The sequence below is a fragment of the Muntiacus reevesi genome, chromosome 4, assembly GCF_963930625.1.
Source record: "Muntiacus reevesi chromosome 4, mMunRee1.1, whole genome shotgun sequence".
Lineage (NCBI taxonomy): Eukaryota > Metazoa > Chordata > Mammalia > Artiodactyla > Cervidae > Muntiacus > Muntiacus reevesi.
This window is the reverse complement of record NC_089252.1, coordinates 57,071,889-57,095,731: the sequence shown is the minus strand read 5'-3', so window position 1 is coordinate 57,095,731 and position 23,843 is coordinate 57,071,889. Positions and strand designations below refer to the sequence as shown.

At 41.7% G+C, this 23,843-nt stretch overlaps 1 protein-coding gene across 1 annotated transcript; it reads right to left on the bottom strand.

Moving 5' to 3' along the window:
• Positions 1-11,513: 11,513 nt before the first annotated feature.
• Positions 11,514-12,164, bottom strand: LOC136167687 (GTP-binding nuclear protein Ran-like). Its single transcript, XM_065935189.1, has one exon. It carries the CDS (start codon positions 12,162-12,164, stop codon positions 11,514-11,516), a length of 651 nt encoding a protein of 216 aa, XP_065791261.1.
• Between the last annotated feature and the right edge of the window lie 11,679 nt (positions 12,165-23,843).

Here is a 23,843-nt window from a genome sequence, read left to right as displayed (position 1 = left end):
CTTTCTTGGCTTAGTCCCTCTCTTGTCACCTGGCTATTTCTGGGCTTGATATATTGAGGGCATATAGGATTTAGCCTTGAGTAATGGCACCCCACTCCAGTACTCTTGCCTGGGAAATCCCATGGACGGAGGAGCCTGGTAGGCTACAGTCCATGGAGTGGCGAAGAGTCGGACATGACTGAGCAACTTCACTTCCACTTTTCACTTTCATGCACTGGAGAAGGAAATGGCAGCCCACTCTAGTACTCTTGCGTGGAGAATCCCAGGGATAGGAGCCTGGTGGGCTGCAGTCCATGGGGTCGCAAAGAGTCGGACATGACTGAGCGACTTCACTTCCATGCGTTGGAGAAGGAAATGGCAGCCCACTCCAGTATTCTTGCATGGAGAATCCCAGAGATGGAGGAGCCTGGTGGGCTGCCGTCTGCGGGGTCGCAGAGTCGGACGTGACTGCAGCGACAGCAGCAGCAGCAACGTCTCCCACACTGTACGGCTTTCCAGGTGGCGCTCTCAGGTCAATCTAGCCACTCAGTCGTGTCCGACTGCGACCCCATACACTGCAGCACGCCAGGCCTCCCTGTCTGCCACGAGCTCCCAGAATTTACTCAAACTTATGTCCATTAAGTCTGTGATGCCATCCAACCATCTCGTCCTCTGTCGTCCCCTTCTGCTCCCACCTTGAATCCCTCCCAGCATCAGGGTCTTTTCCAATCAGTCATTTCTTCACATCAGGTGGCTGAAGTATTGGAGTTTCAGCTTCAGCATCAGTCCTTCCAATGAACACCCAGGACTGATCTCCTTTAGGATGGACTGGTTGGATCTCCTTGCAGTCCAAGGGACTCTCAAGAGTCTTCTCCAATACCACAGTTCAAAAGCATCAATTCTTCAGCACTCAGCTTTCTTTATAGTCCAACTCTCACATCCATACATGTCTACTGGAAAAACCATAGTTTTGACTAGGTGGGCCTTTGTTGGCAAAGTAATGTCTCTGTTTTTTAATATTCTGTCTAGGTTTTTCCTAGCTTTTCTTCCCAGGAGCAAGCATCTTTTAATTTCATGACTGTAGCCACCATCTGCAGTGATTTTGGAGCCCCCCCAAATAAAGTCTCTCACTGTTTCCCTATTTATTTTCCATGAAGAGATGGGACCAGATGCCATGATCTTAGTTTTCTGAATGTTGAGTTTTAAGCCATTTTTTTTTCACTCTCGTCTTTCACTTTCATCAAGAGGCTCTTCTTCTTCCCTTTCTGCCATAAGGGTGGTGTCATCTGCATATCTGAGGTTATTGATATTTCTCCCGGCAATCTTGATTCCAGCTTGTGCTTCCTCCAGTCCAGCGTTTCTCATGATGCACTCTACATATAAGTTAAATAAGCAGGGTGACAATATACAGCCTTGACGTACTCCTTTCCCGATTTGGAACCAGTCTGTTCTTCCATGTTCAGTTCTAACTGTTGCTTCTTGACCTGCATACAGATTTCTCAGGAGGCAGGTTAGGTGGTCTGGTATTCCCGTCTCTTGAAAAATTTTCCACAGTTTGTTGTGATCCGCACAGTCAAGGTTTTGGCCTAGTCTATAAAGCAGGTGGTGCTAGTGGTAAAGAATTTGCCTGCCAATGCAGGAGACATTAGAGACATGGGTTCGACCTCTGGGTTGGGAGCATACCCTGGAGGAGGGCATGGCAGCAGCCCACTCCCGTGCTCTCGCCTGGAGAGTCCCAGGGACAGAGGAGCCTGGTGGGCCACGGTCCATGGGTCGCAAAGAGCCGGAAACGACGGATGTGACTAGTGCAAGTGCAGTGTCTGCCACTCTTGGAGGTGACGTCACCATTTCCCTTTTTCTATATTCCTGTTCTGTGCCCACTACGTGTTCTGAGAGTTCAAAAATCAGTGCACATAGAAGCTTGCTATTACAGAGAAACCATTTTTAACTGAGTAGAGAGAGGGAAAACAAGGAAAGATTTGTATCTACATTGATCGAACCTATATTCCATCATCAAAGAATTCAGAATTTGATTTTACCAGAGGTGATAGTTTCTTTAGTATTTACTTAGCATTAAGGTAAGTAATAGTCAGAATGATACCAGGTTGAAGCATATTTAATTTTTAGCTTTCTAAGTGCTCTAAATAAAAGAGATTGTAATAATATGACCCAAGCTATTATATCCCCAGCGGCACTTAAGACTGATAGATATAATGTTCCACTTAGGAGCTATCATGGTACAATTAACTGGATGGTATTAAAAAGAAGTTTCTTAAAGCAGTTAATGTTGTAAAGCTATTTAGAAATAGATCTGTGCTTCTCAAGTAAATACAAACAAGGACTCCAGTGATTTTAGTGGATAATACAAGAAATCAACAAGCCCAATTCTAGTTTCCCACAGATGAGATTTAAACAGCAAATCTATGCTATTTAGGCAATTAACATAAACTATACTTAAATTTGGAAGATTTACTCTGTCATCGCCTTCCCACACAATAAACGCAGCTCCCAGGCTCCTTTGCCTTCATTAATTCACGCGGCATTGCTGACGCCTGCTCTCGGCTAAAGCACAGCCTACCTCCAGGTTAAGTTCCTGCATCAGGGCTCTTTAGCTTCCGTTCAGATCCTGAAGGAATCACAGGATACACACATTACGAGCCTTTCAGCCTGATTCTCTAACCCTGAGGGAGGCTCTGTGGGTGTGTGCAGAATCAAAGAGGTTTGTGGAGAACAGTTTCTTGCCTATCGTCTGGCAGAGCTCAAACCCAGCTGCCTGGCCCTGGAAAGGAGAGGGATATGATGGGCCTCATGTGAGAGGAGATGCTTTCTGAGATGTCTCTCAGACAGGCTATCTTCCTGACTCCCCTTCCCAAATATTACAGGAATGGGGCTAATACATTGTGATTCAGGGCTATATAAACCATGAACAATTTCAGATACTATGGTATCTTTTTTTTTTTTTTGGAAATGAGTGTTTAGTTGTTGTTGTTTAGTCGCTAAGTCGTGTCTGACTCTTGCGAACCCATGGACCACCAGGCTCCTCTGTCCATGGGATTTCCCAGGCAAGAGTATTGGAGTGAGTTACCATTTCCTCCTCCTGACTCAGGGATTGGACCCGTGTCTCCTGCACTGGCCAGTGGATTCTGTACCAAATGTGCCACTATTCTCCTTAACCAAGGAAAACCCTATTCTTAGAGTGAATGTTGGTTCAATATCGTAAACACTAACAGTAACTGAGACGAAGGACCGTGAAGGTTATAGAGGAGAGGAAGCACAGGTGGAGAGGGTCTGGTACCAAGGAAAAGGCAGACAGACGGGAGGAGAAATAGCCACGGAGAGACGGTGAGAAGATGCAGAGACAGAGGAAAGAGCAGAGCAGAGACACTGTCATGTTTAAACCCTGTGATAAGCTCTGTGTGTTTTCTTTAAGTGTTTGAAGGAAATCTAGTTCCTTTGCTTGTAAAAGGAGTCAATTCAGGATCCAGGTTGTCCGCTGGAGAATCTACACTTGAGAGTGAGCTATATCATAGAGAAGAGGGGCAGCAGCAACGTGAGGCTGACCGGGAAATGCAGGTGGACGGCGTGGCCGTGGAGGCTCCGGGCCTGAGTGGACAGGAAACGGGGAGGGGTGAGCAGGCTGGAGAATCGGCTTCCTGTGTTTTCAGTGTTTGACTCCAGAAAGCACTTAATTCCCACGCAAAGAGCTAGATCTTGTCATATGTCTACCAAACCATGTGGAGATCAGAGAATACCTAGGCCAAGTCGTGTTTTGTATTTGGTTACCTGAAAGAAGGAACCTGTGCCTGTTACTTACCATCAACTGTGCTAAAACTTATTATCTGGCAACCTCTTGGATCCCATTACTACCTAGGAGCAAATAAGAGGAATGGGGCTAATCAAAGTATAGCCTAGAGGATCGAGGCTGGCAACTGACTGGGGAATAGGACCACTCCAATCTGTACATTATAAAGTGATAGTGTCATAGGAGACCATTTGTCTTGGATAGGAAAGGTCTCCTGCAATGCAGATGACCTGGGTTCGATCCCTGGGTCGGGAAGATTCCCTGGAAAAGGGAATGGCTACCCACTCCAGTATCCTTTCCTGGAGAATTCCATGGACAAGGAGCCTGGCAGGTGAGAGTCCATGGAGTCGCAAAGAGTTAGACACGACTGAGCTAATACTTCCACTTTCAGGGGACATTTTTAGTGAAGCTGGATGCAGGATTTAAACTTACACACCTCTCTTAAAGCATTTTCAGTAACTTATGAAAAATTCTTTCTAAAACAAAGGCTCATCATGGAGACTATGTTACAATTTATATAACAAATATTAATTTGAGATAAAATTAAAGGATCTTTTTTTTAATGTCCCTTAGCACAGAAGTGTGTAGCATTTGTTTTTCATGGTAACCTATAGTTTTTTGTTTGCTTGTCTAACTCATATTCTCATAATATCTTCACATTCCCACATTCCCACATTTGGCAAATAATTGTATACTTGTGGAATTTCTTGGAAGAAATAAAATGTTGTAAAAAATATTATTAAGATAGTAATATGAACTTATAGTGGTTTTATAATTAGCCATATTGAAGAAATCAAAATATGGAATAAATTACTCAAAAACTATGTCATCTTAAGATGATTTAATTATGCACATTCACATTTAAAAAGTAGAGTTGACCTCCTTTCCAAAAAATAATTTCATTAATGGCTCCAGAATCTTTATCTTGCAAACTATCCTATTAAAACTTTTACCCATCAATCATACTTTTTAATTAGCTAAACTGCAGACTTTATTTAGATTTCTCCAATTTTTTCATTAATGTCCGTTTTCTATTCTGGGATTCAGTCCAAGATCCCACACTGCCTTTAATTGTCATGTCTCTTTGGTCTCCTTCAGTCTGTGTCATTTCGCAGAGCCTTCTTAGTCTTTTGCGATATTGAACAAAATGATGTAGCCATCAGTTTTGTTGGAAATGGTTTGCAATTGTTCTCTTTAGCTTAGTTTCTGGTGGAAGAGTTTTGGGATAATTCTAAGTGGTGGTAAAATATCTGTGGTAAATAATATTTTTTAAAGAGATATAAAAAATCCCATATAGAAAGTACATAAAAACAATAATATAATATACCATACATACATAGAGTTATGAAGACTAAAAATGTATAGGGCAAATATGAAAAAAATGATAAGATTCTAACAATGAATATAAGAGCTGAATGAAAGGAGGCTGTATCTCTGGAATACTATTGGGTGGGGGTTTGAAAAATTAAGTTTATCTGGAATAGCTGGGTGGTGTGGGAGAAGAGGAGTGCTGTTTGTCCTTCTAGATATTAAATGTGTTTTAAAACTATAATAATTCGATCATTATGGTACTAAGGACATAACACAAAAAGGTCAATGAAACAACACAAATTTCAGAAATAGCCAACTGCACATAGAAACTTAGAATACAAAACATGTATTTCAATTTCTATAAAGAGAATGTTCCTCAAAATATAAAACCTAAACAGTAATGTGCCATTAAATGCTTTACAACCAGGTCCCTGAAAAAAACTGTATGCAAATATATATATGTACATAAATATTATGCATTTTTTACTAAGATAGAGGATACCTAGCATACAATTTAAAAATAAAAATACACAATACTCTTTATTGTCAATAAATGTTATTAACGTAATCAAGTTTTTGTAATGTAATTTTTCAGAATGCTTTTTTTGATTTATTTCTAACTTTGAACTTATAGTCAGTATTCCGCCATGATTTTTGACACATGGAGTTGCATCTCAATCTGCTAACTCTTTTCCCAATAAATATATTGTTATTAAATCTGATATGTGGCTTGTTAAGCTTCTTTTCATCCCCTTCTTATTAATTAACTAAGAACTCAGTTTCAGAACTAAATCAAACCCTGATTTGTAGCACTAGCTGATTTCTGTGGTGTAAATACTCCCTTCACGACCAATTTTAAGCTACCGATGGTGTCACTGAATGTGGAGTTGGGAAAAGATGTGGAATAGCACACTACTATATCCACTATCTGCATATTGTAGTCATAACTAATTTTGAAAGTATAGATAATAAGAACGTTTAGTAAAGTAACTAGTATTTATTGATTTTGTTTTAAATATAATTTAATTGTAAGTTTATGTAATTTTTAAATAATGGCTACATTTTATGATTGATCACTGAGGTCTTAATCCTATAGATCACTGTTTCAAAGACAGGACCACAAAGTAAAATACTGGAAACTTTCTAAAATATTTAGACTGTAAAGCAAGTTAAAAAATAAGATGAAAAATCAGAAAATAGATTAATTACTTCTCTGGTGGGCAATTTAGCAATACATATCAAAATATAAGATTTACCATTTCTTTGGTCAAACTTTTCCTTCATCCGTTAATTCCTCATATTTATTGAGCACCTATTATTTTGCAGGAACTTCTAAGAATTAATTTTACAAGCATATAAAGATCTATAAGATAGAAGAGCTGCCTCAATGTTTTATAGTAACAAAGCATTAATAAAATATAAGTGTTCATCAATAAGGGATTGGTTAAGTAAATGATAGTTCATTGATATGATTGTAACCATTAAGAATGAAGCTATAGATCAGTAATGTTCATTGTAATGGAAATACGTCCATGGTGCAGTTAAAAGCAAAAATCAGCAAGTTTTAAAAGTGTATATGGTATGATTCCATTTTGTAAAGAATAATTATATCTCTAATACATGCACCTACAGGGACTTCCCTGTAGCTCATATAGTAAAGAATCTGCCTGCAATGCATGAGGCCCTGGTTCTATCCCTGGGTCAGGAAGATCCCCTGGAGAAGAAAATGGCAACCCACTCCAGTATTCTTGCCTGGAGAATCCCATGGACAGAGGAGCCTGGCAGGCTGCAGTCCATGGGGTCTCAGTCAGACATGACTGAGTGACTTACTGTACATGGACAGATATGTATATAGAAAGTCAGGAAGGACTTGGACAAGCTATTAATAGAGGCAAACTTTTCTCTTCTGAGTAAATGGTTTTATAATGAACATGTATTACTTCTTAAAAATAACACTGAAACTCTTTCCATTAAAAATTGTTGTGATAAATATGTCCATCATAGATGAATCATGTTCTAGAGAAAGGACTTTAGACTTTGGACTAAAAGTCTTGTTTGGAGTTCATAGTACCATTTTCTCTAGTTGAGTACCTATTTGAAAAACCCCATAATAAATAGTAAAGTTAAAAAAAGAGAGGTTTGAATTTCAGTTTCACTTCTTTTTAAGCTATGTGACCTTGATTGAGATAACTGTCTGCTCTGAGCCTCATTGTTCTTTCTGAGTGGCAGGATAGACTGCATTCTTTATTCAATGGTGACTTGGCTCAAAGTCAGAATGTTCTGTTGCCTAGTTTCTCTACTTGGGGAGTGTTGGTAACAATGGAAATGGTGGTAATGGTTGTATCTACCTCATAGAATCATTGTGTTAAACGAATTAAAATGCAGGCCTGTCATTGAACAAATTTTGATTATCTTCATTATCTGCAAAATGGGTTGATGGTGATGGCAGTGATGCTAAAACACACCTGGATGATTTCTTAAATACTTAATATTTAGACCAAATGCTAGTTGAATCTACATTAAAACACAGCCTGAGTAAGATTTCTTCAAGAGAATGGCCAATGTAATTTATTTATCTCATGTCACATCTAGAAATTAGATAACAGGAGGTTGAATGCAAACTTTGGATTTTGACTCATTGAATAAAATACCCTTTCTCTGTTCAATTATCCAATATACTATTTCAAAATCTGGACTGCCATATTTAATAGCAAAAATATTTCTATATAATTTTATTTTGAGAAATCTCTATTGGATCATCATAATTCTTTATTATTCCATTAACTCAAAACAGTTTGTACTGCCTCGCTTGATATTCTCTGTAAATGGAGGCGATGCAATTACGCTATTTTAATAATTTAAAGTGCCATGTTCCCTACTACCCATCCATTTGTATATATATTATTCTGTGTGCATGCCTATGGGATGCCAACACACGGCCTAGTCCTTCAGTATGGAGCCATTAACCATGGGAGGATCAGAAACGATGTATATATTAATGATGTATTTTAATTTAACACATGACAGCAAGGGAAGGCTGAGTGACACATCATATTTAGCAACAAATAAGGGAAGAACTCATTGCTTAGGAGTGTTCGAGTCACAGGTGAATAGCAAAAGGTTTTTATTCCTTCCCTGACAGAATAAATTTATCTCCTTAAAAGTCACCTTTATGCTTTCTACTTATCATCAGGAAGGCTGCATTCTGTATTTCAATTTTATGTGGACAAGACATTAATTTTAAGTGAAAGACATTGTTCCGTGCTGGAATTAAATGAGGTCGTTATTGGTTTGAGTGCTAAAGATGTGTCTGTGGGGGTTCAGGCTCATGTTTAGCTTTAATGAGAAAAGTGCTATGTGAATATGGTCCTCTTGACTTTTTTGGCAGTGAAAGCAGAGTCTAAATGGGGCCATATAGTTGAAAGCGATCAGTAGCCTCCCTAAGTATCTGGAGTCAGAGTATACATCTGCTATCAGATAGGGGATGTATGCAAGAATAGATGGGTCCTTTCTCAGTGGAGAGATGAATATGGCCACTTATAATTGATTTTAGATAGAGGAGCTCAGAGAGCATTAACTTCTGCTATTGAGAAAGGAACTTCAGAGGTCATCTAGTTTAAACCAAAGTTGAATCCTTTCAAGAATCACGTCTCTCCATTTCTTAAACACCCCCAGAAAGAGATTTTGCCACTCCTCCCAATACATAAATGTCATCAAATTGGCAGGAAAGAGGGAAAGCTGGTGATTAGAACAGGATGAATATTTAAAACAACTTTAACGCGTTCTATATCTGAGAGAAAATAAATGAGGTTTCCTTCAAATAAGGCCAAGAAGACCAACTCTGCTCTATTCAGGGCAAGTTCAGGTGATTGTAGAGGAGCGCAAGCTAATTATAATTCAATAGTGCCTCGCTCTCCTTCCTGCTAGACCCGCACTTCCTGAAAGGGAGCTTGATGGCATTTTCACTTTCTCACTTCCCATTCACTCTGCAGCCTAGTGATAGCTGACTTTTGCTTCTCTAATCAATTGAAATGGTTTTTGAAACTCACCCAAGGTGCTCCTTCCCAGTGTATAGACACTTTACAGGCTTCTGTTATTTGACCTCTCTGCTGTATTTGAGAGAGGAGGAAGGTTTTTACAAGTATTCTGAAATACACAGTTTCCCATTATTCTGCTAAATAAGTGTTATGGGGTGAGGGCTGGTCTTTCTAAAGCTTCCTTTCTAAAACAAGGGAGGCTGATTGGTCCTAATCATTAGTCTTCTTTTCCTTTTGATATTTTTTTTTTATTTTTATTTTTTAAATTTTATTTTATTAGTTGGAGGCCAATTACTTCACAACATTTCAGTGGGTTTTGACATACATTGACACGAATCAGCCATAGAGTTACACGTACTCCCCATCCCGATCCCCCCTCCCACCTCCCTCTCCACCCGACTCCTCTGTGTCCTCCCAGTGCACCAGGCCCGACAGTAAGACAGTATGGTACTGGCACAAAGACAGAAATATAGATCAATGGAACAGAATAGAAAGCCCAGAGATAAATCCACGAACCTATGGACACCTTATCTTTGACAAAGGAGGCAAGGATATACAATGGAAAAAAGACAACCTCTTTAACAAGTGGTGCTGGGAAAACTGGTCAACCACTTGTAAAAGAATGAAACTAGAACACTTTCTAACACCATACACAAAAATAAACTCCTTTTGATATTTAACTAGCATTAAGTCAAGCACTGTGTTGCTTTACAAATGTTATGTGATTTAATGCCCCCAAATATCAATAGAAGGGAGGTAGCATTAAAGAGTCAGACACGACTGAGCACAAGCACATACGTCAGCATCACCTTCATTTTACAGAAGAGAAAACTGAAGTTCATAGTGGTGAGCTACTTGACTGGAGTTATGTAGCTTCTTGGGGCTTCCCAAGTGGAGCTAGTGGTAAAGAATCTGCCTACCAATGCAAGAGATGCAGAAGACATGGGTTCAATCCCTGGGTCAGGAAGATCCCCTGGAGGAGAGCATGCCAACCTACTCCAGTGTTCTTGCCTGGAGAATGCCATGGCCAGAGGAGACTGGCTGGCTAAGGTCCATAGGGTTGCAAAGAGTCAGACAACTGTTGCTTCAGTCGAAGCAACTTAGCATGCATTAGTGTGTGTGTAGCTCTTTAATGTGTAGTGTGGTGGCACTTGGATTTAAACTAGCCTTGGGCCCTTGTCCAGTATAACATAGCAGAGGACAGCTGCGAGGAGCAGAAATCAGCTGCTCAGGGCATATGTTGCAGCGGCAGGAGTGAAGTGTAAGTGCAGGTCGTCGTCGTTGTTCTTTAGTCACTAAGTCGTGTCCAATTCTTTTGTGACTCCATGGACATTGCCCACCAGACTCCTCTGTCCATGGGATTCTCCGCAAGAATACTGGAGGGGGTGGCCATTTCCTTCTCCAGGGACCTTCCCAACCCAAGGATTGAACATGAGTCTCAAGCATTGGTAGACGGATTCTTTACCACTGAGCCACTCAGTTCATTCAGTCACTCAGTCACGTCTGACTCTTTGCAGCCCCATGGACTGCATGTCAGGTCTCCCTGTCCATCACAAACTCCCAGAGTTTGCTCAAACTCATGTTCATTGAGTTGGTGATGCCATCCGACCATCTTCTCCTCTCTCATCCTCTTCTCCTCCTGCCCTCAATCTTTCCCAGCATCAGGGTCTTTTCCAATGAATCAGTTTCTTTGCATCAGGTTGCCAAAATATTGGAGTTTCAGCTTCAGCCCTTCCAATTAATATTCAGGACTGTTTTCCTTTAGGATTTATCGGTTGGCTCTCCTTGCAGTCCAAGGGACTGAGCCACTAGGGCCCATACGCACAAGTGGTAGGCTGTTATTAGGTTGAACACATTGGGACTGAAAAAGCCTGCACCCGAGCCAATAAAATGACTTCAGACCAACCGCCTAGGAGAGCAGAGAACAACTTCTCTTTCCAAAGAGAATTTTTGATTTAACTCGTCATACTCATAATGACTAATTAAATGTCTCTTCACCCCATAGGTCATGTTTTTGCTTTTTGTTGTTGTTGTTAGATATTTGAAATACAACTTTACTCTGATTCTAAACGGAAAGGAATGGGAATGGCAGTAACAAACAAGATTGCACCTCTCAATATTGTCATGCGACTACAGCAGTCTTATATTTGAAAGTCAAGGAGGAAACAACTGTGTTCCAAAACACCTAAATATGCAGGTCCAAAAACTGAGTTTTTTTTTTAAACTTCCACATTCACTCCAAAGCTGTTTCCTTCAGCATCCAAAGACTAAGCACATGTTCTGCTTAGCTATATAATAAAGTGGCAAACACGCTGCACCGCTGACATCACAGGACAGTTGCCTATAAAACTAGACTTCTGACGCTGGGCCCCAGCCTCACTTTCTCACAGGTTATCTTCTTCATCTGGGAGAGCAGCTGTCTGAGCAACCTCTAAATCGTGCTCAAACTGTGCTGCCAAGGCTGGGCCCATGACCACCTCTGGCAGGGCAAGAGCAGGCATGGCGACAAACTCCAAGTTAGGGTCTCCTATCAGTTTTCTAGCAAGCCAGAGGAAGGGCTTTTCAAAGTTACAGTTACTTTTGGCAGAAATGTCATAGTACTGAAGATTCTTCTTTCGGTGGAAGGCAACTGACTTGGCCTTAATCTTTCTGTCCTTAACATCCACTTTGTTGCCACACAACACAATCGGGATGTTCTCACACACTCGTACCAGATCTCTATGCCAGTTAGACACATTCTTGTAAGTAACTCTCGATGTTACGTCAAACATTATAACGGCACACTGAGCTTGTATGTAACAGCCATCTCTCAGTCCACCAAATTTCTCCTGACCAGCTGTATCCCACACACTGAACTTAATCTGTCCTCCGTTGGTATGGAACTCAAGAGGATGGACCTCAACACCCAAGGTGGCTACATACTTCTTCTCAAATTCACCAGTCAGATGACGTTTCACGAATGTAGTTTTTCCAGGACCACCATCAGCAACCAATACAAGTTTGAACTGAACTTGGAGTTCTCCTTGGGCAGCCATTACGATGTTACTTCCAAAAGCGTCTCGGCGCCCATCTAAGTGAGGGCTGGAAAGATGGCGGAAGCGCAATTCAAATGCCGGACACGCAGCGGCCGCAGGCGCGCGCTGAGGACGGGGCAACGACGGCGCGCGCTGAGGGCGGGGCAACGACAGCGCGCCGCTCCCACGCGGCTGACGCGCTTCGGCGTCGCGCCCGCCAGCCTGGAGCCTAGGGGGAGGCTCGAGGCTCACGGCGCGGGAGGCAGCGTGCTGGCGGCAACTTTGCTCCCAGTTTCAACTTCCGTATCCTCAATCCGTAATACAAAAGCGATCAATGAATATTTATTGACTGTCACAAACCCTTTCCCTCTTGAAATTCTCTGACATCTACTCGCAGGCTTTCCTCCCAAGCCACTGGCTGCTCCTCTTCAGTCTCTTTACGTACTTTACTTGCCCCTTGACTTTCCAGGGCTTCTCAGGAACCTACCCTTAGCGTACACGGAAGTCTGCTGCACTTAGACTACTGCGGCTGTAACGTCCGTCTCGTGGTATTCTCTGTCCTGTAACTATCGCCTCCCCAGTCTCTAGTTTTTTTTAAATTTCTCTTCTGAGCATCATGACTGTGTGTTCAACTATCTTCTAGCAAACTCTGTTTTGGAATTCTGTGGACACCTCAAATTCAGTAAGTCTAATATGATGTATCTTAGCCCCCATATTCAAACATTTGTGTTTTTGGAATAAAACATTTTATCCCAAAGGGGGGATCTAGAGCTTTCATCATATGCTCTAAACGTTCCATGGCGGAGAAAAGTTCAGAGCTAGTGTGCATTTTTCCTAAGAAACAGTGCTTTCCTGTGAATCCCAGTCCCAGGGGTTAGGGCGGATTCTTGTGTGGAGGCATAGAAATATTGGCCATTGCAAGGTTTCTCACCATAATCCATTGCTCCTTGTGAGAATACCGTAATTATTGGTCTATATGTATGGCAACCTACTTTGCTGTGCTATCATTCAACACTTGCTTACACTCTGTTCTGCTTTTAGGACCAGCCTTCCTATTGGTTTGCTTCAGGCTACTGTCTTAAGGTAAAGTGAACAGAGATATGAAAAAACATATCCCATGATATAAAAAAGAGAAAGAAATTTGAAGGAAGTCAGAATAGGCAACTGTATCAAATCACATAGGGATGAGAGTGAGAAGTGAGACTAGGTAATGATTAGGAGGTAACTGGTAATTTCTGAGTAAATAATTTGAGAGGAATTGTGCAGAAGACAGACTACAAGTGATAAAAAAGGAATAGATAATGAAGAGAGTGTGAAGGTGCTAGAAAAGGCAACAGTGAAATTCATGACCATGGAACCGAAACAGATGAAGGACTCGAAAATACAGAGGAAGAGATTAGAGTGTTTGATGGAAAAGGTCAAGTTCAGGAGCAAGGTAGTGAGAGAGGTGAGCACAGAAAGCAGTTAAAGAAGAGGCTAACTCTTGTGTTTGACATTGTCTTCAGTGATACCGAGTAAGCTAAAGTGTTTTTATTTTCATGGGTAGGTTAGTAGAGTGGAGATGACATCAGTGAGAAATTGTGGGAGAAGTGTGTGTGGTAGGTTTTAACATTTCTATAGATTATTTGATATTCCTCCTTATGTGTCTAATTCACTTCCTCTTCAATATGAGCCAGACTTTGCAATTGACTTCTAACATAGAATGCAATGAAATGATGCTGTGTGGCTTCTGGGACTAGATCATCAAAAGTGTAAAACTTCTATCTCTCTCTCTCATGGGATGCTTGTCTTTTTAACTCAGCTCCTATGTGTTGAAGAAGCATAGGCCATGTGGAGAGATTCACAGGGAGAGGCAACCAGGCCTGTGGCCCTCAGCCCAGGCTGAAGAACTAGCCAAAATCTACCACCAACTTGGCAGTCCTCAACGTGAACCATTGGGAAGAAGATCTTCAAACCTTGTTGAACTACCCCAGCTGATGTCACATGGAGCAAAGAGGAGCTTTCCCTGCTAAGCCCTGACCAACTTGTATATCTGAGAGGAAAAATATATAATTATTACTGGTTTAAACCATTAGATCTGGGTGGTTTATATGCAGTGACAGAAAACTGGAGTAGAGTTTTAGCAAGGCAGTGAACTGAGATGTTTCACTTTGAGTGACCTGAATTTAAATCTTTGACCACTAGTGTGACTTGGAATAGGTTACGTAACATTTCTGAGCCTCACTTTTCCTGTCTTTAAAGTGGGAATGATTTAGACTGCAGAGGTTTTGTGTGATTTAGAAATATTTAGTATAAAGTCAATGGCTGTTACATAGTGGCCATTCAGAAAATGATAACCATCTTTGTTATTATTAGGGAAGCTTGGGAGCTTGAGCTTTGGCACAAATGATATTTATGTTTACCTTCTGGTTCTGTTGCTGATTGTGACTTTGGGCAAGGTATGTAATTTCTCTGAATCGTGCATCCTTGTGTAAATGGAGGATGGAGCCCACCTTGTGCGTTGTTATAGGTTAGAACTAGTATCTGTAAGATAGACTAGAGATCACATAGTAGGACTTCCCTGGTAGGTCAGAAGTTAAGAATGCCTACCAATGCAAGCGATATGGGTTTGGTTCCTGGTCTGGGAAGATTCCACAAGCTGTGGGGCAACTAGACCCATGCACCACAGCTATTGAGTCTGTGCTCTAGAGCCTGTGGGCTGCCACCACTGAAATGCATGCACCCAGAGCCTATGCTCTGCAATGAGTGAAGCCACTGCAAAGAGAAGGTCATGCGCCACGACAAAGGGTGGCCTCTGCTCTCTGCTGCTAGAGAAAGCCCCAGTGCTGCAGAGTAACGACCCAGCTAGGCCAGAAATAACATAAAACAGTAAAAAAAAGAGAAAAAACATAGTGATGAACACATGGTAGGCACTCAATAAATAGAAGGCATCATAATGATTAATATAATAATGACTGTTATAGTCCTGAAATTAATATGGCTACAGGCAGGAGTAGGGCAAACTAGAAAATTCTGAGCCAAGCATCAAAGCCTTTGAGGCAGTTGGAGAAAGGCTCTAGTAGAAGATGGTGATGAAGTTTTGGGAAGGATGATATTAATAATTGATATGTTTCAAAAGAAGGACCTTTTGAATGATGAGCATAGAATGAAGACTTACAAAATGCATTTAGAGTGACCCTCTTCTTCTACTAGTACTGGGAGTAGGAGGAAATAGGTTAAGGAGATTGGAAAAATAATGAGTTTCTTAATATTAGAAGAGGCTACAAAACTCCAACATAATGGATCTGAAATTATGAGAGAACAAAGGAGACCAAGAGACTGTAAGAAAGGTGGTATGATTGATAAGCAATGTTAGTTTCAGGAATTTTAGGGAACAAGAGGGAGATTTCAACCTCTCAGTCATTCAACAAACTCATGGTCATAGCTCCATTCTCTGCTCTAACGTTAGCCATACACATAGGCTTGCACAGAACTTGAGGTCATTCCCTGGTCTTCCACCTTTGGGCTGAGTCTCTCTTAAACTTCCGCAGACAAATGAATCTATTCTTAAAAGACTATCAATCAATAACTTAATAGCTCAGTGTCTGGGACCCCTCATTCTGAATTCTCACATCTAGCAACTTCAATCTTTCTTTTTACAAAGACCTTGGCTTTCAAGCGTATACCGTACCATATTCCATGACCATTGAACTTCTCTTTTGACCTGTTTGACCGAAATGCAAACAGGCTTTACTCAACAGTTCCTGAGAAAGGTACATGTCAGCTTCTGGAAGCATTCTTTAAAAAAAGTGTTTTATCAGTCTAACTAGCATGATGCATGCTCCTGTCTTATGTAACTTTGCTATAACACCATTCATTCATCTGATATTTGCTGAGTATTAACTATGGGGTAGGCCCTGGTCTAGACACCCTGTGCTTCTGGAGCTTGTAATCTATGGTGGGAGTGGGGATGGGGTGGTACTGATGAGCAAATGAGCAATAAACAAATGAATAAGTTCTACTAAAGAACATCCATGACATGCAATATATCTGGGCCAACTATGAGACCCAACTCTTGGGTGCCTGAGGGAGTCCAGGTGTTGGGTAGGTTGGGAGAAGGACAAGAGGAATTGTTCTGAGTGGCTGACCTCCTGTCTGCCCGTATTGTATGCTCAGATCCACTGACTCCAGGCAGGTCCTGCTGCCCTGACTTAGTCCAGGGCCTCCTGTGAGCAGCATTCTGGACCCTACTGGAGTTCTCTCTCCTTTTCCCTTCCCCGTCCTTCACAGAGTACTGGGCTTCAAGGAGCCAAGGTACTGGTTCTTAGTTCTCTGAGATGGTACCGTGAGAAGGGTCCCTGAATGATCTTTTCTGGAGTAGTGCTCCTCCAAATTTCACCCACAATGAGATCAGGAGCTTGTGCCAGAATGTAAATCAATCCCTGTGTCTTCTATAAGGAACAGTCTCCCTATGGAAAAAGATGTCAGCTGAACTCAACAGCCTTCAGCGTTGGCTTCCGATCTTGCCACAGATTGGAACAAATAGTGTGTGGACAGGTGCTGATCTGTAGGCCACACTTTGAGAAGCACTGTTCTAAAATGTATATTGCAAATTGAGGATCCAAATTGCTGCATCCAGCCTGCAGATATAGTTTCTTTGGCCTGCCACTGTTTTTAACATTCTGAAATGGAAAGATTTCACATAAAATCTCCCGTTTCCCAAAACCTCTTAATCATACCTTTCTTTGTGTCCCTTCATCTTTGGATGTCCTGGGATTCCACATTCCTACATGGCAAGAGTCAGAAATGACTCTTTTAAATAGGGCATGGACAGACAAGGGGCCCAACAGGCCCCTTTGACCTACTTTGTTTCTTTATGTTGCCTTCTGCCCCCTGGAGGCGTTTGGTTTCATAACCCCTAAAAATCTTGGTGGTGGGGACAGGTCAGGGAACAAACGTGATGGTTGCTCAGTCCAGAGGGAGAAGAATTGGGCTGCAGTGTGATTAAGATGCCTCTCCTCAAGGGAGGGTCAGATTAGGAGAGGAGCATGGAAGCGGATGTATCACCGTATGTAAAGTAGATAGCTAGTGGGAATGCGCCCTGTGACGCAGAGCTCGCTTTCAACCTGGAGGGGTGGGAGGTGGGGCAGGAGGGCGGGGACCTGTGTACTCCTGTGACTGATCCGTGTTGAGTGTGGGAGAAGCCAGCACAACATCATAAACCACTTATCCTCCCATTAAAAATAAAAAAGAAATAAAAATAGGTTTATGGATGCTCGAGAGTGTAAATGGATGTAACAGGCTACCTATTACTCACAGTGGCAACCCAAAATATAAACATTCAAAAACTAAAAAGATAAAAAGAATGCCTCTTCTCTTCCTTCCTTTATTCTTCCATCCATTCATGGCGTCTTCTCTCATACCCTCTCCGTCATAAAATTACTCAGCATTTATTGCCCTGAGCCTGCTCAGCAATGAGACTGGCAGAGAAAAGGTGATAACGCATGTGTTTGTCCATGCACAGCAAAGTCACGGTTCCAATCTGTCAAGCACCATTTTTCCAAGAATCTGGGGAGCCGTTAGATCCATAGACCTGAGGGCAAATCCATGCAGGGTAAGAGGTTTTCTCGGAGGACCAGCCCTGCATACCACTGCTGACTGCTCGGAGATGACTGACTGCAGACCTTCCCAAGAGAGGAGGCTTTATCAAAGGACTGCTTTAGAAAGTGCGTTTTGGTTTTCTAATGGTTCAACAATCTTGTTACAAAGATTCTTGTTCCACTGCTCCCTCTAATCCTTACAAATTTTACAAAATGGTGTTTGATCTGACTTCTCTGAAAGCACACAGTAGTCTCTCGTTTTAGTCAGATTTCTTGATGCTCTTTCATCTCAGTTTAAAGCCTTGAATATATTTTCCTGTGCCTTGTGAGGTATATTAATTAAAATAGAAGATTATAAGGGGTAAGGGTGTTGCATACCACTGGACTTTGGGTAGCCCTCATTTGACCAGACATGGGTAGAGTTCTGGAAAACCCCCGTGATGGTCTAAGACAGAGGCTCCAGCTTGCAAATCCCTGGGACCAGCGCTTGGCTTGGTGCTTCCTTACTTGCATTTTCTCGGTTTTTATTTATATGATACAAAATATTATAAGATGAGTGGTTCCTCAAGTGAGAGGAAGGAGAGGAAAACTGAGTGCAGAAGTCACTTTTTTCTCAATCTAAAACCAGCGGAGTTTAGAATTTTAAGCAAGTCATGGTGGATGGGAAAATACAAAGACGCTGCTAAGTCACGTCAGTCGTGTCTGACTCTGTGCGACCCCATAGACAGAAGCCCACCAGGCTCCCATCCCTGGGATTCTCCAGGCAAGAACACTGGAGTGGGTTGCCATTTCCTTCTCCAGTGCATAAAAGTGAAAAGTGAAAGTGAAGTCGCTCAGTCGTGTCCAACTCTTTGCGACCCCATGGACTGCAGCCTACCGGGCTCCTCCGTCCATGGGATTTCCCAGGCAAGAGGACTGGAGTGGGGTGCCATTGCCTTCTCCGACAAAGACACTACAGTCTGTAAGTTCTGCAAAACAGGGACCACAATTGGAGGGGGACATACAAGACTTAAAAATCACATTATAATCAATCTAGATCATATACTTTTGGGAATAGAAGTCTATAAATGAATAATAAAGCATTCCTATTACATGAAAAATATTCTACAGAATAAACAGAATTTGGGAATGTTGAAGGGACACAAAATAAATGAGGAGTCCAAGTTGGACTCTATTAAATGCTTAAAGGAAGGTGGCTCTGCCGAAGGTGCCAGGTGCCCCTGCTGTCAGTGTGACTCTGTTATGTGCACAGAAATCATTTGGTGGTGTTTTTTTTTAATATGTATTTATGGCTGCCCTGGGTCTTTGCTGCTGCTTGAGTTTCCTCCAGTTGTGGAGAGCAGGGCTACTGTCCAGTTGCTGCTGTGGGCTTCTCTTTGCGGAGGGGTCTCTTGTTGAGGTGCCTGGGCTCTAGGGCCCGGGCTCGATAGTTGTGGCCTGCAGGCCCAGTTGCCCCACAGCACGTGAGGTCTTCCTGGACCAGGGATTAAACTGGTGTCCCCTGCACCACAAAGCAGATTCTCAGCCCCTGGGCCAGCAGGGAAGCCCCATTCAGTGTTTCTTTGACTCACGGAATACCTCTGTGTGCAGCGTCTGTATTTACGGTGTATTTGGTTCACCTGATAAAAAGAACAGACAGTTCCCAGATAAACTCCAGCCCTTAATTTGGCTCTTTCTGAAGTTGTACCTTCCCTGTATCTACACCCTCTGCAATGTGACTGCAGCTCTTTCTTTAAGAGGTGGCGCTGGCTTCCTCTACTTTGAATCTGGGAGGCCTTGTGACCCACTTTGGTCAGTAGCGTGCAGCAGAAGGACAGTGGCCTCAAGCTGCAGCTCAAAGCCTTGGCCTTAGAGTACCTTGTGTACTGACCACAGGCGTAGTTTGCTGGAAGGTAAGACCTTGGAGGCAGAGCTGAGTAAGCCCATCTGGCTCAGCCAAGTTCCCAGCTATGCTGCGGAGTCTAGCCAAGATCAGAAAATGTTCCTAGCTGGCTTGAAGCTTACTACAGAGGCATGAGTAAGTTTCACTGAACCCCGCTGAGGTCAGAGCTGTCCAGATGATTTTCGTGTTATTGGTAACAACGAGTAGTTATTAAGTCATATGTCTTTTGTCGTTGTTGCTTTGTTACACAGTGTGACTGTGGCATTTGGTAACTGATACAGAGGGAGTGCATCGACCAGCTTTGGCTGTGATAAAGCCATGTGACAAGCAACTCCCAAATCTTGTGGTTTACAAGATGTATTTTTTTTTTTTATTTCCTTCATATCAATTTCAGGCTGATGGCAGGGTTTAGGATTCTTCGGTGTATCTCTCATTCTGGAATCAGGGGCTGATTTTCTGAACCAGGGCATGATTTTCTCATGACAGATGACAGAAGCACAAGAGCCTAGCCAGATTATGCAAACAAATTGAAAGGCTTTGTTTGTATCATGCCCACTAATGTTGTGTTGGGTAGAAGAAGTCACATGGCTAAGCTGAAAATCAATGTGGCATTTTAGTTTACTGATACTGCTGGGCTCTGTGAAGTCACGTGACAAAGGAAACGGTATGTAATCTTATTATAGGAAAGAAATGAAGAATTAGGAATAAATTCACCATGGGGAGAATTATTCAGAAGGTATAATCAGGAAATTATTTTCTGAAATATTTGATGAAACTCATTAATGCAATAAATAGTTTGCCCCAGAAAAAGCTAAAATAGCCTATTGAAGACAGGTTGTGGTTCATATACTAGTGTGAATAAATAATTACTTTACTTTTGGAAACATTAATTATCTGGGATAGGAATATGCCAAACAAATTTTCATTTTTATTGGTAAACTCACCTATTAGTTTCTCTTTGTATAAGTTCAGTACAGTTTTGGGTTATGTGATAGTTCTCCTCTTGGCTTTATACTTTGATCTACTCCCCTTTTAGGTTTCCTTTGGGTTTACAGTGTTGTAAAAATAGGAAGATATCTTTCTTCTGCTCTAAGAAGTCTTGAAGGCAGCAAAAAAGTCATATATGTGAGTTCAGGCTAATATGCACTGCAATTATTAAAATGCCTTTTAGTTTGAACTGTAAAATGAGTTGAAACAATGAAACGAGGATACGTTTATGCCACCGTAGAAATGCAGGATTCTATCTTGTATATACACAGAAAGGTGTTCTGAACACCCTATTATATGTGGCACGTTGCACTCTCCTCTGAGAGTTTCAGAATCGAGACGCTGCTTTTTTTGTGGTTGACTGTTAACAGTGCTTCTTGCCTTGGTAGGTCTTCCCTTGAGCACTGCCACTTTATTATGGAGGAAGTATGGCAGTCAGTAATCATTTTTCTTTGTTAAAAATAAATACATACTAGTGCCCAGTGTCTACAACTATTTATCAGAAAAATTATTTGAAATAACATATTGAAAAAATTGAAGTACTCTACGTGTTTTTGGCTGGATCTGTCTGTTCTGTCTGCCGGCCTGTGTCAGATACCTGTGGCAGGAGTACATGTCCTTGGCAGAGAGTTGGGGTCCTCCCCAGAGCCTTCTCCACCTTCCTGTCTTCTCTGAATCAACCCCTCTCTTTTTCCGGTCATGCTCCACGCGCTTGAGCACATATGGTGTCAAGGAAGACGTCTGTTATGGCCCTTGGGAGCGCTCGGTGGCAGAGGCGTTGAAGGGAAAGGAAGCAAGAGAACCAGGCAGAAGTGAAGGAGAGGGTGGAGAGCTAGCATGTGGATACCGGGGCGCAGGAAGTAGGTGGGAACAGCAACAGGAGTGGCTTTGGATGTAGAAATAGTGGTGACCCGGCAGCTGAGCGGAAGCGTGCCTGCTGTGATACCACTGAGCCCACTTTCTAGCTTCAGAGCATTTATTCTCGGTCATCCACATCACTTCACTCTGCTGCCCAAGCCCTCTGCACTTGGCTGAGGTATCTGTGCCAAATAAAAGCAATTTATGCAGCTCTACCTCGAGATCATTTGTGTTTGATGTTTCATCCAACCCAACCTGAAAACACATTGCAGATAAAATGAAGAGAGAATTCACTGAGGGGAAAAATGAGTGGTAGAAATAAATTTTACATGGAGTATTTTTATGGATTCAAAGAATGCCAGAGTTGGGAAAGAACCTAGACACGATACTGTCCAAACTCTCATGTTACAGGTGAAACCAATGTTCAGGGGAGTATAGTGACTTGCTCAAGGTAATGTGAAGGCCAGAGACAATATAAACCCAGACTCCTGCCCCCGAGGGCAGTGCTCTTAACCCAGAACTTCCTTTCTGCTTGCCCTCTTTGAACCATTTAACAATGATTTTTGTGCAAGGAGAAATCAGGAAATGTAGCCTGTTATGGCATCAGCGGGGTTAATGAATCTTTCCTACATGCTGTCGCTTTAGTGCACCTGTTCAGCCCTTCATTTAACAATATTTAATAATGTCTATTGTAAGTTCCATGTATTATACAGTAGGCGCACAGGGCCAATAATATTTTATGTGTTCTCATCAAGAGGGGAATTGTAAGGGCCATAAAATGGCCTGATGGAAGAGGATGGTGAGCACGCGGCTCACAAATCACGTTTCCCTGGCTGAAAGAGCTGAGTGACTGAGGACGTGAACTCTTCCTGTCTCACAGGCCCACGGGGAGCCACCTGCCAATGGGGCAGAACATATGAAGACATCTACCGTTTACATTCTCTTCTGGTCAAAGGATGGTGGTAGCAGTGGAGTGTTTGCCCTTGTGGTACATTCGTCTTTATGGCTTGCCTGTATTGAGCATGAATAGTAACTGTTGACCACTTACTGAGTGCAGGTCACTGTGCTAGATCCTTTTCTGTCAATTATTTCTATTAATTAATGAATTGATTCAGTCGGTCATTCAGCCTTCATTAACTGAGTGCCTCCTATGTACCAAGCCCTTTTCTATTTCTTTTATATTCCTCACAATAACCTTAGCATGGGGATACACATGCTTATTCTCCATTTACAGCAAAGGAAACAAACTTAGAGAAGGTAAGTAAAATATTCCCAAGTCAAGCAGTATGTAGTGTGTAAGTCAGGATTTAAACCCACAGGCAGGGTGTCTAATTCAGCAAGTCCCTGGACATAACACAAAACATGAAAAACCTGATTATAGTTTTGCCAAGGCTAGTCTTGGGTGTGAAGAGCGAGTAGTTACCCATGTGGTTCAATTTTGTAATTCTTAGGAGAATCCCATGTCCCAAATAATTTCTACTTAATGCTGCAGTGCCCAAGTTCCACAAATAGGAATGCTTTCTTTTAGATTATTACATTGATGGCTTCTAAGTGTAACTACGGCATCTATCCTAAGTTTAGAATTTTCACTAAATTTAAAGCTGGATTTTTAGAAGCTTTCTTCATGTTTCCCAGGCATCTCAAATTCGAGGTGCCTAAAACTGAACTTCATTAATCATTGGAAGATGCATTGTGGTTTTGACACAATGAAATAGATTGCACTTCACATTCTCTAGGATGGCTAGGAAAAAAGACAGGCAATAACAAGTGCTGATGAGAAAATGGAGAAGTTGGAGCCCTCATCCATTGCTGGTGGGAATGGAAAATGGTACTGTTTCTTTAGAAAGAGCATGTCATGTCCTCACAGGATTAAACCCAACAATTCCACTACTAGGGTTAGTCTCAATAGAATGTAAAACATATGTCCTCATAAAAACTTTTACTTGAATATTCATAACAGAATTATTTATAATAGTCAGATGGTGGAAACATCCACATGTTGGCCAATGGATGATTGGAAAAATGTGGTATATCCATACAATGGAATGTTACTTAACAGTTAGAAGGAAGTACTGATGATTGCTACAAGATGGATGAGTCTTGAAAACACTGTGCTATAAAATTCCATTTATATTAAGTCTCCAGCAGAGGCGAATCTATAAACACGGAAGGTGGATCAGTAGTTGCTTAGGGCTGGTATAGGAGGTGTAGTGGAAATGGAGAGGCTAATGTATGCAGGATTTCTTTGGGGGGTGTTTAAAATGTTCTGAAATCACTTGTGTTGATGGTTGCATGACTCTGAATATGTTAAAAACCATTGGACTATTTTAAATGGGTGAATTGTATGACTTGCAAATTATATCTGTCAGCTGTTATATTTATTAAAAAACAAAA